General features: G+C 37.1%; 1 protein-coding gene across 1 annotated transcript in view; it reads left to right on the top strand.

Moving 5' to 3' along the window:
* LOC115417650 (rab GTPase-activating protein 1-like) overlaps positions 1-16,850 on the top strand; it is a 115,732-nt gene extending 98,882 nt beyond the window's left edge. Inside the window, 7 exon segments of the mRNA XM_030131658.1 lie at positions 4,410-4,502; positions 11,587-11,697; positions 12,472-12,576; positions 14,029-14,112; positions 14,228-14,299; positions 15,328-15,528; positions 16,067-16,850. Of these exon segments, the coding sequence (XP_029987518.1) occupies positions 4,410-4,502; positions 11,587-11,697; positions 12,472-12,576; positions 14,029-14,112; positions 14,228-14,299; positions 15,328-15,528; positions 16,067-16,222 (822 nt within the window). The 3' untranslated portion in view covers positions 16,223-16,850.
* Positions 16,851-17,364: the final 514 nt, after the last annotated feature.

Below are 17,364 nucleotides of genomic sequence, written 5' to 3'. Positions count from 1 at the left end.
TGTTACGTTTTGTAACTAGTTCTGTCACCACATTTGCACATATAAGGTCCAGACTTCAGACGCACATTTCTCAGAGTACGACATAATTGTTTATCAGCAGCAGGAGTTGCAGTAAAAACTGAAAATATGTCCAAACTTGGAGCCGATTACCTAAAATGTTCAGTTGTTGGTTGAACGGGACAGAGCAGCACAGCCAATAACCTGGAGGGGGCGGGGCCTGAAGTGTCTCGTGCATTTAAAGGGCCAGCGCTCCAAACCACCTTTCTGGTGTCATTACTCAGAAATAGGGTTGAAGATGGACCTGTGGAGTTGAATGAATGAAGAATTCAGACCCAAGCAGAGCATTTACAGTTTATGGAGACCACAGGGAAAGGTTGGAAAATTAAGAATTCTGTTTATAAAAGACAAATATCGCTGCTTTAAGGATAGTTTGTAGATGTAAACATTTTCATAATGTAATTTTCCATTTTTTACTCTAAAACATAGAGAACAGTTTGGAGTTGACGTTATTTATAGGTCATTTTGTTATTATTTTGAACTAAAATGAATTGGACATCCCTGTATTGGAGAATAAGGCACCATAGATGATGAGATTTAAGTTTTTTTTGTTTTCTAATTAAAGACATTTCTAACTGTTCTCAGATGTTGAGTGAGGCCCCTCCAACGTCTCCATCCAGTGGTATTTCCTTACATTTCTAGTGTCATTACTCAGAAATATTGTTGAAGATGGACCTGTGGAGTTGAATGAATGAAGAATTCAGACCCAAGCAGAGCATTTACAGTTTATGGAGACCACAGGGAAATGTGGGAAAATGAAGAATTCCATTTAAAAAAGACAAATATCACTGCTTTAACACTTTAACAGTAGAAATATGGGTTGAATTCAGACCAAGTTGGGTTTATAGATTACCAGTGACCCAGAATAGATGTCGTTACCTTTTGGGAAAAGTAGGTCTAAGTTCAAATTTTGTATGATTTTTAAAAATCTTCCCATTTACTTATAATGGGGGAAATACGTGTGAGGGGCGGAGGTTTGTTGTGCCTGCACCACTTGTTTAAAAAACTAAACATGGCTGGGAATCATAACCTGCAATAAAACCTGTAAATCAGGCTCATATCAGACCAGTAAAGACGAGGACAAACAGATTTAAGACCAGTTTTACCCAACAACCACCACCACATTCAATACAGGAAAAAAAAACAAAAAAAACACATGATCTGCAATATATACTGTAAGGAACCAGCACAGTAACAGAATGTTTGCATGTGTGAGTGATGGGTTGTGTTTTGTTTTTTTTACCTATTTATTTTACCCAAACTTTTTATTTGTATTTTATGATATATTTTAAATTTGATGTACAGACTGGAGGGCGCTTAGTAACAAATACACTGTAATTAAATGACAAATAAAGCTATTCTCTTCTGTTCTATTTTATCCTGTTCCTTTCTATTTTGTTCTGTTCTGTTTTATTATAGTCTGTTGTATTCTATTTTATTCTGTTTTATTCTATTCTATTCCTTTTTTATTCTATTCTATTTTATCCTATTTTATTCTGTTCGGTTTTATTCTATTTTTTTCAATTCTATGTTATTCTTATTCTGTTCTGTTTTATTCTATTCTATTCTGTTTTGTTCTGTTCTGTTCATATTCTGGATACACTGTATACGTGAGCAAATAATCTTCATAAATCCCTCATGTCTTAGTCAGAAAAAGCTCAATTTGCCAAAAAAAAAAACAGTTATCTGAATAAAATGTGGATAATATTTGGACATAGTTAATGTTTATTTAAATGTATTCACTGTTTGTTGTAAAGAGAACAAGTAAAAACAAGTTTAATACAAGTTAAACAAGTAAAAAATAAAGCTTCAGATTATATATTTTTGACATTTCTTCTTAGGTGAATGTATTTATAGCGTGTTGGTCTGCGTTCAGTTGTTCTGGATTGTGTGTAAATACTAGAGTCGGTCATGTGACAGGTTGACTCTGACATATTTATTTACTTGTGGCTCAGTGCGATGAGCTCAGATTGAACTGGTTTCCTGTTTCTGTTTCTTTCTGTCCTCGAACTGAAGGCAGACAGAGCTCATGGTAAACCTGGAGTTGGACAAACGCCTAAACACCACGACACACGGCGGTCCCTGAGGGCGGGTCAGGTGACTGACCTGGAATCCCCCAGGCCTGCCTGGCGGTGGGCGCTATGGCAACGCTGTTTCCACTCAGGGGAGATAACGTTACCACCCACCTGACGCACACACACAAACACTTGTGTCGGCTCATGTTTCATGCTGATATAATTGTGTTTTTGTCGTTTTTTAGACTTGAATTAACTCGCGCTGGTGCGGTTTTGGTGTTCGTATCATTTCATCATATTGCGGGACGTGGAAAAAATGGTCATAATACTGTGCAGTGCCGCACAAAGCGGGACACCTGGACACCCTACTCAAGACCCCATTTTAACATCAGTGGCGACCCCAGACATTCAAAACGGAGACTTTTTTTTTTGGTCCATATTTTGATGGTTTATAACATGGAAATGGTTACAGATATCAATATACACTACAAACAAAAAGTTAAGGATATTTTTAATTTTTGGGCTTTTTTTTTTTTTTTTTTTTTCAGTTGGAATTTTTACACAGCACTTCTGACGTTTTTGTGTGTGAATTGAAACACACTTTTAAAGTGACCAGACAGTTTTATTTACAAATGGCAAAAATGACAAAAAAAAAGACCAAAAAAAAGAAATATCCTTAACTTTTTGTTTGTAATGTAGTTACTATTGATCACTGATAGGAAGTCATATATGGACTTTCATTTGGGTTCATGACCTTTGACCTTGAGTGACCCTGAAGGGTCAAACTCAAGGTCACCAATGTCTAGATTTCAACAACCTTCTCAGAAACTACTGCTCACATTCATTTAGAATTTTATATGTAGCTTTCTTGGGACAATATCTACAAAATTTGTTCACAGTTTTGAAAAATTTTGATTTTGGATAATTTTTTGAAATATTAAAAATGTGCCTTTACTTCTAATGGTCCATATTTGGATGGTTTATAACATGGAAATGGTGACAGATATCAATACAGTTCCTATTGATCCCTGATAGAAGTCATATATGGACTTTCATTTGGGTTCATGACCTTTGACCTTGAGTGACCCTGAAGGGTCAAACTCAAAGTCACCAATGCATAGATTTCAACGATCTTCTTAGAAACTACTGCTCAGATTCATTAGGAATTTTACATGCAGCTTTCTTGGGACAATAGTCACTTTTCCATTGGACATCTACGCAAAACTTTACCGATATTTACTAAATGTCGTAAAAACAGAAGTGCGTAATGTCGTTTTTTCCATTAAATCACAAATGCGATGATTTGTTTATTTATTAGCGCGAGATGACACGAGAAGTCATTCCATAAACATGGTGACAAACCTAAATATGGTGTTGATTTACAGACAGATTCATTATTATTATATATTGCCCCTCTATCTCGTACAAAATTAAAAAATGACTGGGTTTCCTGGTGTGTCCACACATACCGCAACATGTTTCTTCTTCTTCTTCGCTTGTTGTAACGTCCGTCAACATCCGTTTTTTTAATTCACCTGACTCTAGTTATGAAAAAAGGTCTTTCCATTCCAGTTTTACATGATATACCATTTGCACTACGCCCGAAAAACCACCTCTTGCCAGCACAAAAACTTTTAATCGAAAAATGAGACTTTTGGCAAAATTGTTTTTCCGTTAGGTAAATTTTTATGCACAAGTTATATTTGTGCAATTTGAGGGTCAATGGAAAGGCGACTAATGTCTAAGTTTGTTCACAGTTTTGACAAATTTAGATTATTGATTATTTTTTACTTATTTACTTCTAATGGTCCATATTTGGATGGTTTATGAGCCCTGAGAGAAGTCATATCTGGACTTGGATTGAATGAGTTGAGTTCTCCTCCAGTGAAAGTCCCGCCCACTTCTATTGTTAGACTGATGCACATGCAGACCACAGAGACAGAAGCTGACAACCTGTAAATTCAACTGGGATTGATTCTTAATAGAACCTGACGCTGACATACAGGGACACTGGAACTATTTTTACGACTCGCAGTATGGACGGACACAGCAGGAGATCTGTGTGGATGCTGTTCTTTAAAACTTCTATGTGCCTTTGACCTCTGACCCCCTGGTTTAAGGTGAAATGTTATTTGTGTCTTGGGGAGAAAATATAAAACACTGTTACAGTTTGATGTCATCAGATCTGTAATTTCTGTAAATGTTTTGCTAATTGCATAACTTTTTAGTCAAACTGTAACACTGTGCATTCAGATAATCACACATTCACATTCTGTCAGATTTTATGACACACTTCGGGTTCGTGGATGTTAAAACAACGACTGCTGATCATTTCAGGTTCCAACCAAGAAACTGAAGAAGTTTGAGAAGGAATATCAGACGCTGAGAGAGAGTCAACTCCAACAGGAAGACCCCATCGATCGATACCAGGTACGAACGACACCCTGCAAATACATGATTTAGAACAGCAAAGGAACTCCACTATATGGACAAAAGTATGTGGACACATCATGTCTACAGCTGTCACATATCCTGTTCATGAGGATTTGAGGTAAAAACATAAATATTTCCTTAAAGTTTAATGGGAGATGTGAAGAAAGTAGATGGTTAGTTTTGGTAGAAAATTATTATTTACAGTCAGAGCATGGAAAATATTTAAGAAATTCAGAGGTAGAACATTTAAAATCATAGTCATGGATGAAAAGAAAATCAATGTTGAGAGAAATCAAGTCAAAACCATCTCTGAGGCATTTTGGAAACAAAGATAATTTAAACCAAACTAACAAATGCAATGATATTTATCTCAAAATAAAACTCTATTCTGACATTAGTCATTATTGTTTTGTATCCCAGACCTGTTAGAAAAGAAACACCTGAATTCAGTGTGTCCACATATTTTTGTCTGTATAGATTTTTCATAACTGAAACAGTATTGATAATTAGGGGTGTGTATTGGCAAGAATCTGGTAAAACGATACAAATCACAATACTAGGATCACGATACGATATATCATGATACTGTTAAAAAGGCCATTTTTTATTGGTTTTGTTTCTGTTTTAAAAGAAGACTGGAATTACACCAGAAATCTGCACAAATACTAAACACATTTTTATTTGATCCCAACAGGATCTAATGCTATATCACAAATTTTTCTTTTGTTCAAACTGAAATTCTATTTTACAGACATTACAGTTTCAGATCCTGTTCAAATGTTCATATTCTATTAGTTCAGAACTAACATCAGAACATTATTTTTGTGCAATCCCAATAAAAGAACTAACATTATTTAATAAGAGTGTAAAATAAGAATAAATAAAATATAAACAAAAAAGAAAAACAAAAAAACTGAAATGAACATCCACAATATCTGCCGTTGAATAAATACCTAAAAATATCGATACAGTACTTTTTAATATCGATGCGGTATTGTGAAATGAAATATCGCGATATATTGCAGAACCGATATTTTCTGACACCCCTTTTGATACCAGTGTTTTCTGATGTTTCCGATCATTTATTTTTCTGTAGACGTGTGTAAAAATGCTCAGCTATGCATTTAACATGTAACGTTGAGTACAAAACCTATTTTTACTCGGCTCTTTTTGTTAAATTCATCTGTTTCTAAGATTAGAAATGTGCTTTTTTTTTTTTTTCTATATTTCTGTCTGTGTGTGAGTTCTTTTATCAAACTCCGCTTGGGAAACTGCTTTAAAAAGCGACTGTGGCGGCGCAGACTTTTATCATTAATAACCCAAACACCCACTGAGTCTATTTTTGGCCGACGCTGCAGGAGAGTTGTCAGAAGGTTTAAGCTTCAGTGACTTGATTTTGTCTGATTCTTTACAAAGTATCGGACGGATACTGATCAGACACAGCGTCGCCTCCTCTCATTTGGTTGTGCGCGGGTCGGTCGGTTTCTGTTCTGCATTTTTAAGGAAAGAAAATAACTACATCACAACAACATTTACTAATTTAATATTAACATTAAATAAAGAAAATACTGTTAATTATTGAGTCATGATGCACAGTGCACAGGTTTGGTCTGTGCACTAACAGAGCTCTGGACTCTGCTGTAGGGGAACTGTGCTGGTCCAGTCCACATTTACATGAGGATCATTTAATTTTAAACCAGGGGTGTCAAACATGCGGCCCAGGGGCCAAATGCGTCCCACCGAAGGTTCCAATCCAACCCCTGGGATGAATTTACAAAATGCAAGAATTCCACAGTCAAGGCTGTGGAACTCATTTTAGTTCAGGTTCCACATACAGACCAATATGATCTACAGTCAAATAATAAGCAACAAAAAATAATGACTCCAGATTTTCTTCTCGATTTGATGTGAAAAAAATATTACATTATGCCTATAAATAATGACAACTTCAAATATTTGTCTTTGTTTTAGTGCAAAAAATAACATTAAATTACAAAAATATTTACCTTTTCAAATTATCCTGTAACAATAAAATGTGAATAACCTGAACAAGTATGAACAACCTGAAATGTCTAAAGAAAATCAAGCACAATTTGAACTATTTCCTGCCTGTTACTAAGTATTTAGTGTCTTTGTAGAGCCGATCCATAATGCACATGTAGAAATGATGAGGCAGAACATTATTAAAATTGTACTTAATTTTCTTAGGAAATTTCAGTTTTTTCAGGTTATTCATATCTTTTTTGTTTGGATAGTTTATAAAAGTAAGTATTTTCATAATTTAATGGGGTTTTTTGCACTAAAACAAAGACAGAAATTTGGAGTTGTCATTATTTACAGATTTTTCTGTTATTATTTTACTGGTCCGGCCCACTGCAGATCAAATCGGGCTGAATGTGGAACCTGAAAGAAAATGAGTTTGAGAGCCCTGTTTGAAACACTTACCTTTTGGTTTTGTTTTTTTAACACATCTTTATTAAACTTTTAACACATTACACATCTTTTCTGACAGGAATTGGTTTGCGCCTCTAAATTTTGAAACAGCAGTGAAAGTAAATAACAAAATAATCATTGACAGACAATATAAGTAATAGTGACTTGAATATTTCTCAACATCCGTTTTTGTACATCTGATACATAAACATCAAACAAAGGGCATGGTCTCATTTTTGAAGTTATGATGATGAGATATCAGGCCTTAATTCCAAAAATGTGAGAAATTAATCCCGTATCTTGTGGAAGACATGAGTTTTTTCCGTTTAAGTGTGTACGTGAGCCTTTCAGTAGCTCTGCAGGATGAGAGTTCAGTGATCCATGAATTCAACCAAGGACAAGGTTCGAGATTACTTTATTTATACCAGTGTGTAGATTTGTTTTGCAGACACGAGTGATTGCTTTTGGCATTACGATAAAACACGTTCGGCAGGTACTCGATCGAGTGTCAAGACAAAAAGTGCTCAGTGTTCCACCATTCATCAGTATAGCAGCATGGATAAGTGAAAGGATAAAATACATAAATTAGATCAAATAAATAAAAACTAGCTGCAATAAAACACAATACAAAAAAAACCTCAAAGATAAAAAACAGTCTCTGGGATAAAAACAGAATCTGATACACGTTTTCAACACAATTTAACTGTACTATAAAGTATTAATTATCAAGTAACCGTGCATTGTTTCGGTACAGTAAGAAATTAATTTTAAAAAATTTATAACAATACAAGCGTTCTTCTTAATGTAACTTTTTAAAAATTACCAAACACTTTCCTGAAAAAAGCAAGTGGAGGATTTAACGCTAGTGGCCATATTGAAAAAGGCAAAAAAAAAAAAAAATTGCTGGGATTATAATAAACACATATCAAGGTAAATATTGATCTTGTTGATTAGATAAAGGTTTGAGAATGTGGCGTAGCAAATATAATACAAACAGTTTTAAAGGGTTAAAATGACTCATTTTTTCCAAATGCTCAACGCAGACACGTCAGGGGTTAAAGGGTTAAATATGTATTATTACTTTGGATGAGGGTAAATACAAAGACAAAAACATAATCATATTGTAACAGCGGTAAACCGTAGCTGTGTTAAATAAATAAATCAAAGGCAGCGGTGGGCGTGGCCAGGCGTCCATGTGTTGTGTTGTGGTAAACAGCGACCGAGTACGAGCGGTTGTTGTTGAGGGAAGGAAGGAAGACTTTTGGTGTAGATAAGACGCTGGAGCGGAGCCACGTCCTCTGCAGCCAATGGACAGAGCGTCCGAGAACCAGGAGACAAAGCCCGAGTGTTCCTGCTTTAAAACAGCACTCGCATGTTTTAGTCTGAGGAGCCGGAGTCACTTCTGTGTTCATTTCCTCTGTGATCGGCAGGTTTAGGTACGTACCACACACTGTTTGGTTTAGAATCTGCATGACTCTACTTGACATGAGTAAGGTTTGGTGGTAGTTGTAATCTTCTGAGCTGGTCTTAGTGTGAAAGAACAGAAACAGGAGGACAGAAGGGAAACTAACCAGGATCATGTGGGAAAGTTCAGTCTGAGCTGCTGACGTTCCGTATCAGCACGTTGGTTTGACTCCTCTAACAGTAAACAGAGTTTATACGGGTGCTTGAAAACACTTGAATTTCAATGTTGTGTGTGCTTGAAAGTGCTTGTAAGTGTTTGTAATTCAAACTCTGTGATGGAATTTATTGTTTATGTATTTTTCGTATAAACTCTGCCAGGTTAGATGTCAATCCAAAGCTACTTACAGAGAGATGATACAGTTTGAAAAATAAAACTTGAAAATTAGCAGGTGTTCTAAATCGACTCCAGGTACGTTTTTATCTTCATCTTTTGCTCGGTTCCAGTGTGCCTGAAGATTGGACTTTTTCTTTAATTACACTGGTCTACAATTTTTTAGAAATGATTTGCTTCAGACATTAAATGTGCTAAATGTTACGAATTTTAACAAGATTAATTGGAAAATAAATGACAAAAGTGCCGGTTTGCTAATGTTTTCAAGGTATATGATTGTTATTACACATATATATTGGTTTATATACATTTATATAATAGTTTTATAAATCTTCCACTAAATAGAAGCTGTAAAGTGAATGTATTCTAATGTGCAGACAGTGTTGTGAAGTAGATCTTGTAGCTCTGAGACAAATATTCCTTTTGAGTCAAACCCATTCTCTCGTTAATTCTTGAATTTCACATTTTGACCCAAGGCTGTATCTTGGAAAGTTCAGCCAACCAGCATTTTTGACTTGATTTTTCTTTATCAGTGACTCTCATGTGGTAAAATTTCATTACTTTTATTCTGGAAGCATTTTCCTTGTAGACCAGTGTTAGCTGTGCCAAGGAACAGCGGAGGTTATGTTTTCCTTAAAAATTTTTTTTTTTTTTTTTTTTTTGGGGGGGGGGGGGGGGGGGCTGATCTGGATTTGCGGAGGTCTGCGCTCCCAAGTGCTTTTCTAGTTTCTACAGTTTTTTGCTATTATGAAGCCGATTTTTAGATGTTTATAGCATGATACAATGAACATCATTATGATAAAAAGTGAAAAAACAATCATGAGTATATTCCTGTAGATCTGTATTTTTTGAAAATGACCCTTAAAAGTGCTTGAATTTGACCTTGACAATGTGTAAACAGCGTTCACTGCTGTAACTGTTATTACACAGGATTTTGTTGACTCTGACTTTAACCCATAAAGACCCAGTGCTACTTTTATCGCAGTTCCCAAATTAACCATTCTTAAAGGGTTTATCACCATTTCTTACAATATTATCCTGACCCAAACATCCACCACTGACCAAAAGCATCTACTGATCTAAACTGTTTAATACCTGTTGATCCACTAATCCTATTAATACATGTAAATAATTGGTGTCAAATACAGTTTGTCGTCTTTTCATGATCATCAGATATGATCTATTTGGATGTTCAGAGGCTCCGTAGTTACCATGGAAACACTTCTGTCATTTTCTACAGCATTGATTCACCAGTTAAACCCATGGAGTTGGATCAATGACAGTGGATGGACACACTGGGTTTATGTTCAGTTTATGATAGATTTGACTGAAAAAGTCACTTTTTCTGCAGCTTTCTCTGTTTTTTATATAATCACCCTCAACTTTAATCTGAGCTTTTATGAACATCTACATGGTCAGTGAATTAAATATAGGAAAATACCTCATTTATGCTGGTAAAATGCAAAATACAGAAGATAATATTATAAGAAATGGTGATAAATCACTTAAGACAGGTTAAATATAGAGGAAATTTCATTTGGGAACTGATATAAAAGTAGCGCTGGGTCTGTGTGGGTTAAAGTTTGATGGTAGATTTTTCTTCCTCAGTGAAAGGTGAAGAAAGTAGATGGTTAGTCGTGGTAGAAAATTATTATTTACAGTCAGAGCATGGAAAATATTTGAGAAATTTAGAGGCAGAACATCTAAAATCTACACAAATATAACAATTTAAACCAACTAACCAATGCAATGATATTTATCCCATAATATAAAACTATATTCTGTCATTATTACCTCTGCCAAGGAGGTTATGTTTTTGCCAGTTTGTTTGTTTGTCTGTCTGTTTGTTTGTTCGTTAGTGTGCAACATAACTCAAAAAGTTATGGACAGATTTGGATGAAATTTTCAGGGTTTGTTGGAAGTGGGATAAGGAAGAAATGATTAAATTTTGGTGGTGATCGGGGGTGGGGTGGGGGCCCACGGGGGGGGGGCACTGATCAGCCTTGGCGGAGGTCTGCGCTCTCCGAGTGCTTCTAGTTCATTATTGCTTTGTATCCCAGACCCCTGTTAGAAAAGAAACACCTGAATTCAACGTGTCCACATACTTTTGTCCATATAATGGATATTATATAAGCACTTTGTGTGTGTGTGTGTGTGTGTGTGTGTATCTGTGTGAGTTGTTCAGGGGTTGAAGTGATAAGGCTGTAAAGTGACAAGATATCAGGGTCATGTGACTCTGTAACTGTGACAACTGTTTGGTCCTGCTGAGGCGTGGACGTCATGTGAGAGCGCTTAACAGGCGGACCAGTAGTCATGAGACCCCGCTAATGGTCCACAACAGGGACACGATGTGGTGTGTGTGTAGTGGACAGGGTATCCAGACTAATGACGTTCATGTGTGGTGGGAAAAGTCCACACATTCTGGATTTAAGGACAAGTACAGCTCCTTTTTTTGTTTTGTTTGGGTTTTTTTGTCATTGATCCAACTCCATGTTTTTTTTTTTGTTTTTTGTTTTATGAAGAATGCAATTATTCAACAATAGAACACACAAAAAATATGAACATAACAAGAATATACGGAACATCAGATATTCCAAGACGCAGTAATCATAAACTAATAAGAAGAAGGCACAGACACTACAAAAATAAAATAATTAAACAAAAAAGACAAAATATGAATAACTTAATACAGTAAAGAGTCTTGTATTTATTGTAATTTTTAGTTTATATGGAATACTTTACGCCGGTCTGTTCACAATGTTTCCCATCAAGGTCGATAAACTGAACTGATCTGAGGTCAGTGTGTGACGGTGTTGTCGACACTAACTGAGCGTGTGCGGTGTGTCTGTGCAGAGGGAGAACCGCCGTCTACAGGAGGCCAGTATGAGACTGGAGCAGGAGAACGACGACCTGGCCCACGAACTGGTCACCAGTAAGATCGCACTGCGAAACGACCTCGATCAGGTAACGCCAAACCCCTGGCCTGTCAAAGCCTCTGATGCTGCCTTCACATGCTATGGGAATTATGGGAAAGACTAGTTACGAATTGGACAGTTGCACATGAACCATGAACGCCCCCTCACGTCATATTTGAGTTTGATTTGGTTTAGTTTTAATTTTGAATATCGACATTTAAATAAAAAAAAATTTAAAAAACTAAGAATAGAATTGAACAGAAAAGGAAAGAATAGAATAAAATAGAAAAGAAAATAGAATAGAACAGAATAGAACATAGAACAGAAAAGAATAGAATTGAATAGAGCAGAATAGAAAAGAATAGAATAAAATAGAAAAGAAAATAGAACATAGAACAGAAATGAATAGAACTGAACAGAAAATAATAGAATAGAATAAAATGGAACAGAAAAGAAAATAGAACAGAATAGAACAGAGAACAGAATAGAACAGAAAAGAGAAGAGAAGAGAATAGATCTTTATTGTCACTGTTACAGGAACAATAAAAATTTGTTTTGCAGCAAAAACAATTAAGTCCAAAAAAGGACTGTATAAAAAATATCACACGAAGTAGCGAAAAATGTAAGCAATGTACGACAGCTATAAATATACATATACTACTAAAATACTACAAAAATTACTCATATACACAAAAAGTTAACTCTATAGCACAGACGACTCTCTCTATTATTTATTAATTTATTTATTATGTTCAAAATCGAATGGCTTTATGTCCAGACTGATCTGTAACGAAGGTGTTTGTTGGTGTTGATGTGACCTCAGGCTGAAGACAAGGCCGACGTTCTGAACAAAGAGCTGCTGAGCACCAAACAACGACTGGTGGAGACAGAGGAGGAGAAGAGGAGACAGGAGGAGGAGACGGCTCAGGTAAAGCCCGCCCCCAAGCCCCGCCCCCCACAGCCCCAATCTCACCGTTACACTCAGCCTTAAGGCTCATTTATGTTTGCTTTACGCATGTAAATAGGTTCGTCTGTTTCTAATGTTGTCATGTGTCACTACCCTCATACTTTCATGCGTCATGTACGTTGGAATGAGCGTTTCTCAATCAATCCACCAGAGGGCGCCGCTCTGAATTAACATACTGACTAAATACCACAAAGATGAGTAAAGTTTTTTGAGAAGAAGAAGAAAGTTGATAATAAACGTGGCGATGACAGAGGAGGTTTTACTAATGTGAGCCCTTTCCTTTTTTTGTAATTATCTTTTCTTTTTTTATTATTTTTCAGTCAGTGTGAGCCCTTTCATGCACAGTGGTCACTCCAGTAGACAGTTACTCTACTTGAACATTCATGGGTTTTGTTGTTTTAGTTCAGGGCTGTCAAACTCATGTTAGTTCAGTTCCACATTCAGCCTAATATGATCTAAAGTGGGCCGAACCAGTAAAACAATATAAATAATAGGATAAGAACTTTTCAGTGAAAAAAGTAAACTACGTAATAAAAATGTTTATATCCACAAATTGCACTTGAACACAACATGAACAAATATGAGCAACCTGAAAATTCTTTAGTAAAATAAATGCAGTGTTAACAAAATTAGGTCTCAGTTTATCATTTATCCATGTGCATCACAACTGGCAAATCACAGTGGATCTACAAATACACAAAACATTTAATAACAGGGAGAATATTATTAAAATTTCACATACTACTCTTAGACATTTCAGATATTCACATTTTTTTGTAAAAGGCTAGTCTGTAAATGTAAACATTTTTGTGTAATTTTACTTTTTTTTTTTTTACACTAAAACAAAGACACAAATTTACAGTTTTCATTATTTACAAGTTTTTATGATCGTATTTTACTGGTCTGATCCACTTTAGACTGAAATGACCTAAAATGATTTCAACATCTCTGATTGTAAATATCTTCAGTGTAATTTTTGCATTTCACAAATTCATCCCAGGGGCCGGACCGGACCCTTTGGCGGGCCGAATTTAGCCCCTTGGCCGCAAGTTTGACACCTGTGTTTTAGTTCCATATCAGCCACATTGGACGCTTACACACACTCCCATACACTGCAGTTCATACCATTACGGTAACTTTGCTGTTCTTGATAAACCTGATCTGCAGTGACATGTTTGAGGGTAACTGTAATTACAGTTTTCTTAAACAAAAGTGTTTTTTTGTAAATTATCTCCATGACGTGAATAATAACTAGTATTAGAATGTGAGAAAACATCATATTAGCTGCATTAAAAATGTCTTTAAAGTTTATTGCATATTTACAACTGCAGCCTCCCAGTGATGACAGGCTTCAGTTATGTGTCACTTTCTCATTTCTTGTGTTTTTTTTTTTTTTTTTTTGCTGATTTGCAGCTGAAGGAGGTGTTCAGAAGGGAGCTGGAGAAAGCCGAGTTGGAGATCAAGAAAACCACAGCGATCATCGCTGAATACAAACAGGTAGGAGTTAAAAAGGACCAGAAAACAAACGGAGTTTTCAGTTTAAATGCGAGTCGTCTGAGTGTGCGTTAGTGCGTCGTCTCTTACATACGTCCACTTCCTGTGTGTGTTTCAGATCTGCTCCCAGCTGAGCACCCGCCTGGAAAAACAGCAGGCAGCCACGAAAGAGGAGCTGGACATCGTCAGGGTGAGATAAAGGACGGGAGTCTGACTGTGAGACCGTTAGAGCCTGTTCATGTGGAACCACACAGTGAAGACGCAGGACGTGTCTTTGAAGGATCATTTATGTCTGTTCTAGATACGTCTAATGTTGTGATGCGTCACTGCCTTCATACTTCCATGTGTCCAGTACGTTAGAATGAGTGTTTCTCAATCAATCCACCAGAGGGCGCCGCTCTTAATTAAAGGTGCAGGAGACTTTCATGACCAGTTTTTCATCAAATGTCAAACCTCAGTCATATCCTCAGTATCATGAATCTGTTCGTCGGTCATTACTCACCTGAAGCTCTTGCATTACGCTGAACAATTTCTTAGTGCCATCCACCATCAACAAACCATGTGTTTACATTCAGAACCAGGGGGTAACTTGGGCATCTTCGGAATTTTGTCGCGATGTGTATTGTGGGAAGCGAAGGCTCGTACCATCGCCTGACAGCGGCAGCACGAGCATATGATATTATATGGATGAAACAAACACGACATGAAACGGCTGAAATGTGGAAATGGTTGGAGGAATATGCATAGAAGGAAGGGAGCTCCTGCCGTTTCCGCGTCATGTCTGTAGCAGCTGCCGCTGTCAGACGGCAGCACAATCCAGCGTTTCCCACAATGCACGTTGGAACAAAATTCCGAAGATGCCTGAGTTCCCTCCCGGCTCTGTTTGTAAACAAATGGTTTGTTTATGGTGGATGGAACTAAGAAACTGTTCACCATGAGGGAAGAGATTCAGGTGAGTAATGACAAACAGATTCATGATACTGAGGATATGACTGAGGTTTGACAGATTTGATGAAAAATTGGTCATGAAAGTCTCCAGCACCTTTAACATACTGATTAAATACTATGAAGAAGAGTAAAGTTTTTTGAGAAGAAGAAAGCCAATAATAACAAACATGGCAGCGACAGAGGAGGTTTCACTAATGTGAATATTCAGCAGGGTAATTCTCACACCTGTATCTGCTGATGTTTATTCTTATTCTCGGTGTGTGTGTGCAGAGTAAAGTGATGGGCTGTGACCACTGTAAGGACCTGTTCAGCACCCTGGGGTCCCTGCAGGCGGCGTCGCCCGGCCGGGACAAGGCGTCCAACGAGCCGCTGGACGAGGAGAAGGACGGGCTGAAGGAGCAGCTGAGGCACCTGGAGCTGGAACTGGCCCAGACCAAACTACAGCTGGTGGAGGCCAAGTGTCGCATCCAGGTCAGCAAAAAGCACAGACGACTGATAAAAGCAGGAGTCAGGGACGATAAACACAGCTGGTGTAGAGACGCACGAGAACGCACTGAGGATTATGGAAGAAGCAAAACTGTCAGAGAGGTCTGCATGTAGCTGCGTTCAGACAAAATGTACAGTGGAATTTAAAATACAGACACAGTGAGAGTGTACAATAGTCTGCCCATAACAACAGTATAAAATAACCACTTCAGCTACAGTTACATTATAAACGGGAGCGTTCATAGTTTCCATCTATTGGACAGAAGATACAAACCACTATAATTCAAAAGGTAACATTATAAAATCATCAAATGAACAAAATGTTTTGGTTTTTAACTCACCAGTTATATTTCCAGGTAGAAATTAGAGCCCGACCGATATGGAATTTTTGGGGCTGAGACCCAGAAAAGTACAAGTTTTGGCTTTTTTTTACATTGAATAATTGCCTTTATTGGAAACAGCACAATGCAACAGTTTTTTCAGATGCATTTTTAGCTTACCGGCTCCTGATGTCGTTCTGCAGGAGCTCGAGCATCAGCGTGGAGTCCTGATGAACGAGATCCAGGCCGCCAAGAACTCCTGGTTCAGCAAGACTCTGGGCTCCCTGAAGAGCTCCGCCTCCTCGTCCTCCAGTTCCACGTCCCAGACCCCGTCCTCACCAAAGGAGGGTCCCCCCTAGACGCCAACGCTGCCGCCCTCTCTTTCCCTGCAGGACGCACACTAGAGCTGAGGAACACGTTGGAGAATCGCGCAGTGGACACATGCAGTATTCCTTTTCCCGTCAGAGTTTCGTGGCTCAGTGGACTGCAGACAAATGAAAGGACGAGTGGAGGAACGCGGTGGCGGCCTCTGCCTGCAGCACGCCATCAGTTCCAATGCACTGGACCAGACACGAGTCACATCCAATGTTTACGTTTGAGTGAACTTAAAGGTCAACTCCACCCTGTGGCCACACGTTGAATTCAGTCGTTTTTCTAACAGGGGTCTGGGATACAAAACAATAATGACTAATGTTATAATTTATATTGGGATAAATATCATTGCATTAGTTAGTTTAGTTTTTTTGTTTTTTTTTAATAAATCTTTTTATAGGATTTTTGTCCACACATGGCAATATCTGACATGTACAATGTTTCCAGGTGTTCTACTTGAAAGGTAATAGGCAGTTGTCTTTATACTGTGTATATTAAGAACAACAGTTTTAATCTAAACCTAACCGGCTTCTATGAATGAACTATAAAAAGCCATTATTCCTTCCTATCCACCATTAAGAGAAAAAACAAAACACTAAGAAAAAAAAAATTTAATTAAAAAAAACACGTGACCACTGCTGGGTTTGCAATAAAAATAGGTAATGAAAACAAACTACTGCTTCCAAAATGCCTCAGAGATGGTTTTTACTTCATTTCTCTAAACATTGATTTTGTTTGTTTTTTCTTTTATCCATGACTATGATTTTAAATGTGCTACCTCTAAATTTTTAAAATATTTTTCATGCTCTGGCTGTAAATAATCACTTTCTATCTCAACTAATCATCTACTTTCTTCACATCTCACTGAGGAAGAAAAATATCCCATTAAACTTGAAGGAAATATTGATTTTTGTCCACATAGTTTATAAATATCAACAGTTACTTGAAGTTTAATGGGAGATTTTTCTTCCTCAGTGAGATGTGAAGAAAGTAGATGGTAGAAATTATGTAAAAACCATCTCTGAGGCATTTTGGAGGCAAAGATAACAGTTTAAAAACTAACCAATGCAATGGTGTTTATCCCAATATAAAACTGTATTCTGACATTAGTCATTATTGTTCTGTATCC

The sequence above is a fragment of the Sphaeramia orbicularis genome, chromosome 4, assembly GCF_902148855.1.
Source record: "Sphaeramia orbicularis chromosome 4, fSphaOr1.1, whole genome shotgun sequence".
NCBI classification, from domain to species: domain Eukaryota; kingdom Metazoa; phylum Chordata; class Actinopteri; order Kurtiformes; family Apogonidae; genus Sphaeramia; species Sphaeramia orbicularis.
Note: the sequence above shows the minus strand (reverse complement) of the source record. Positions and strands in the feature narration are given on the sequence as shown.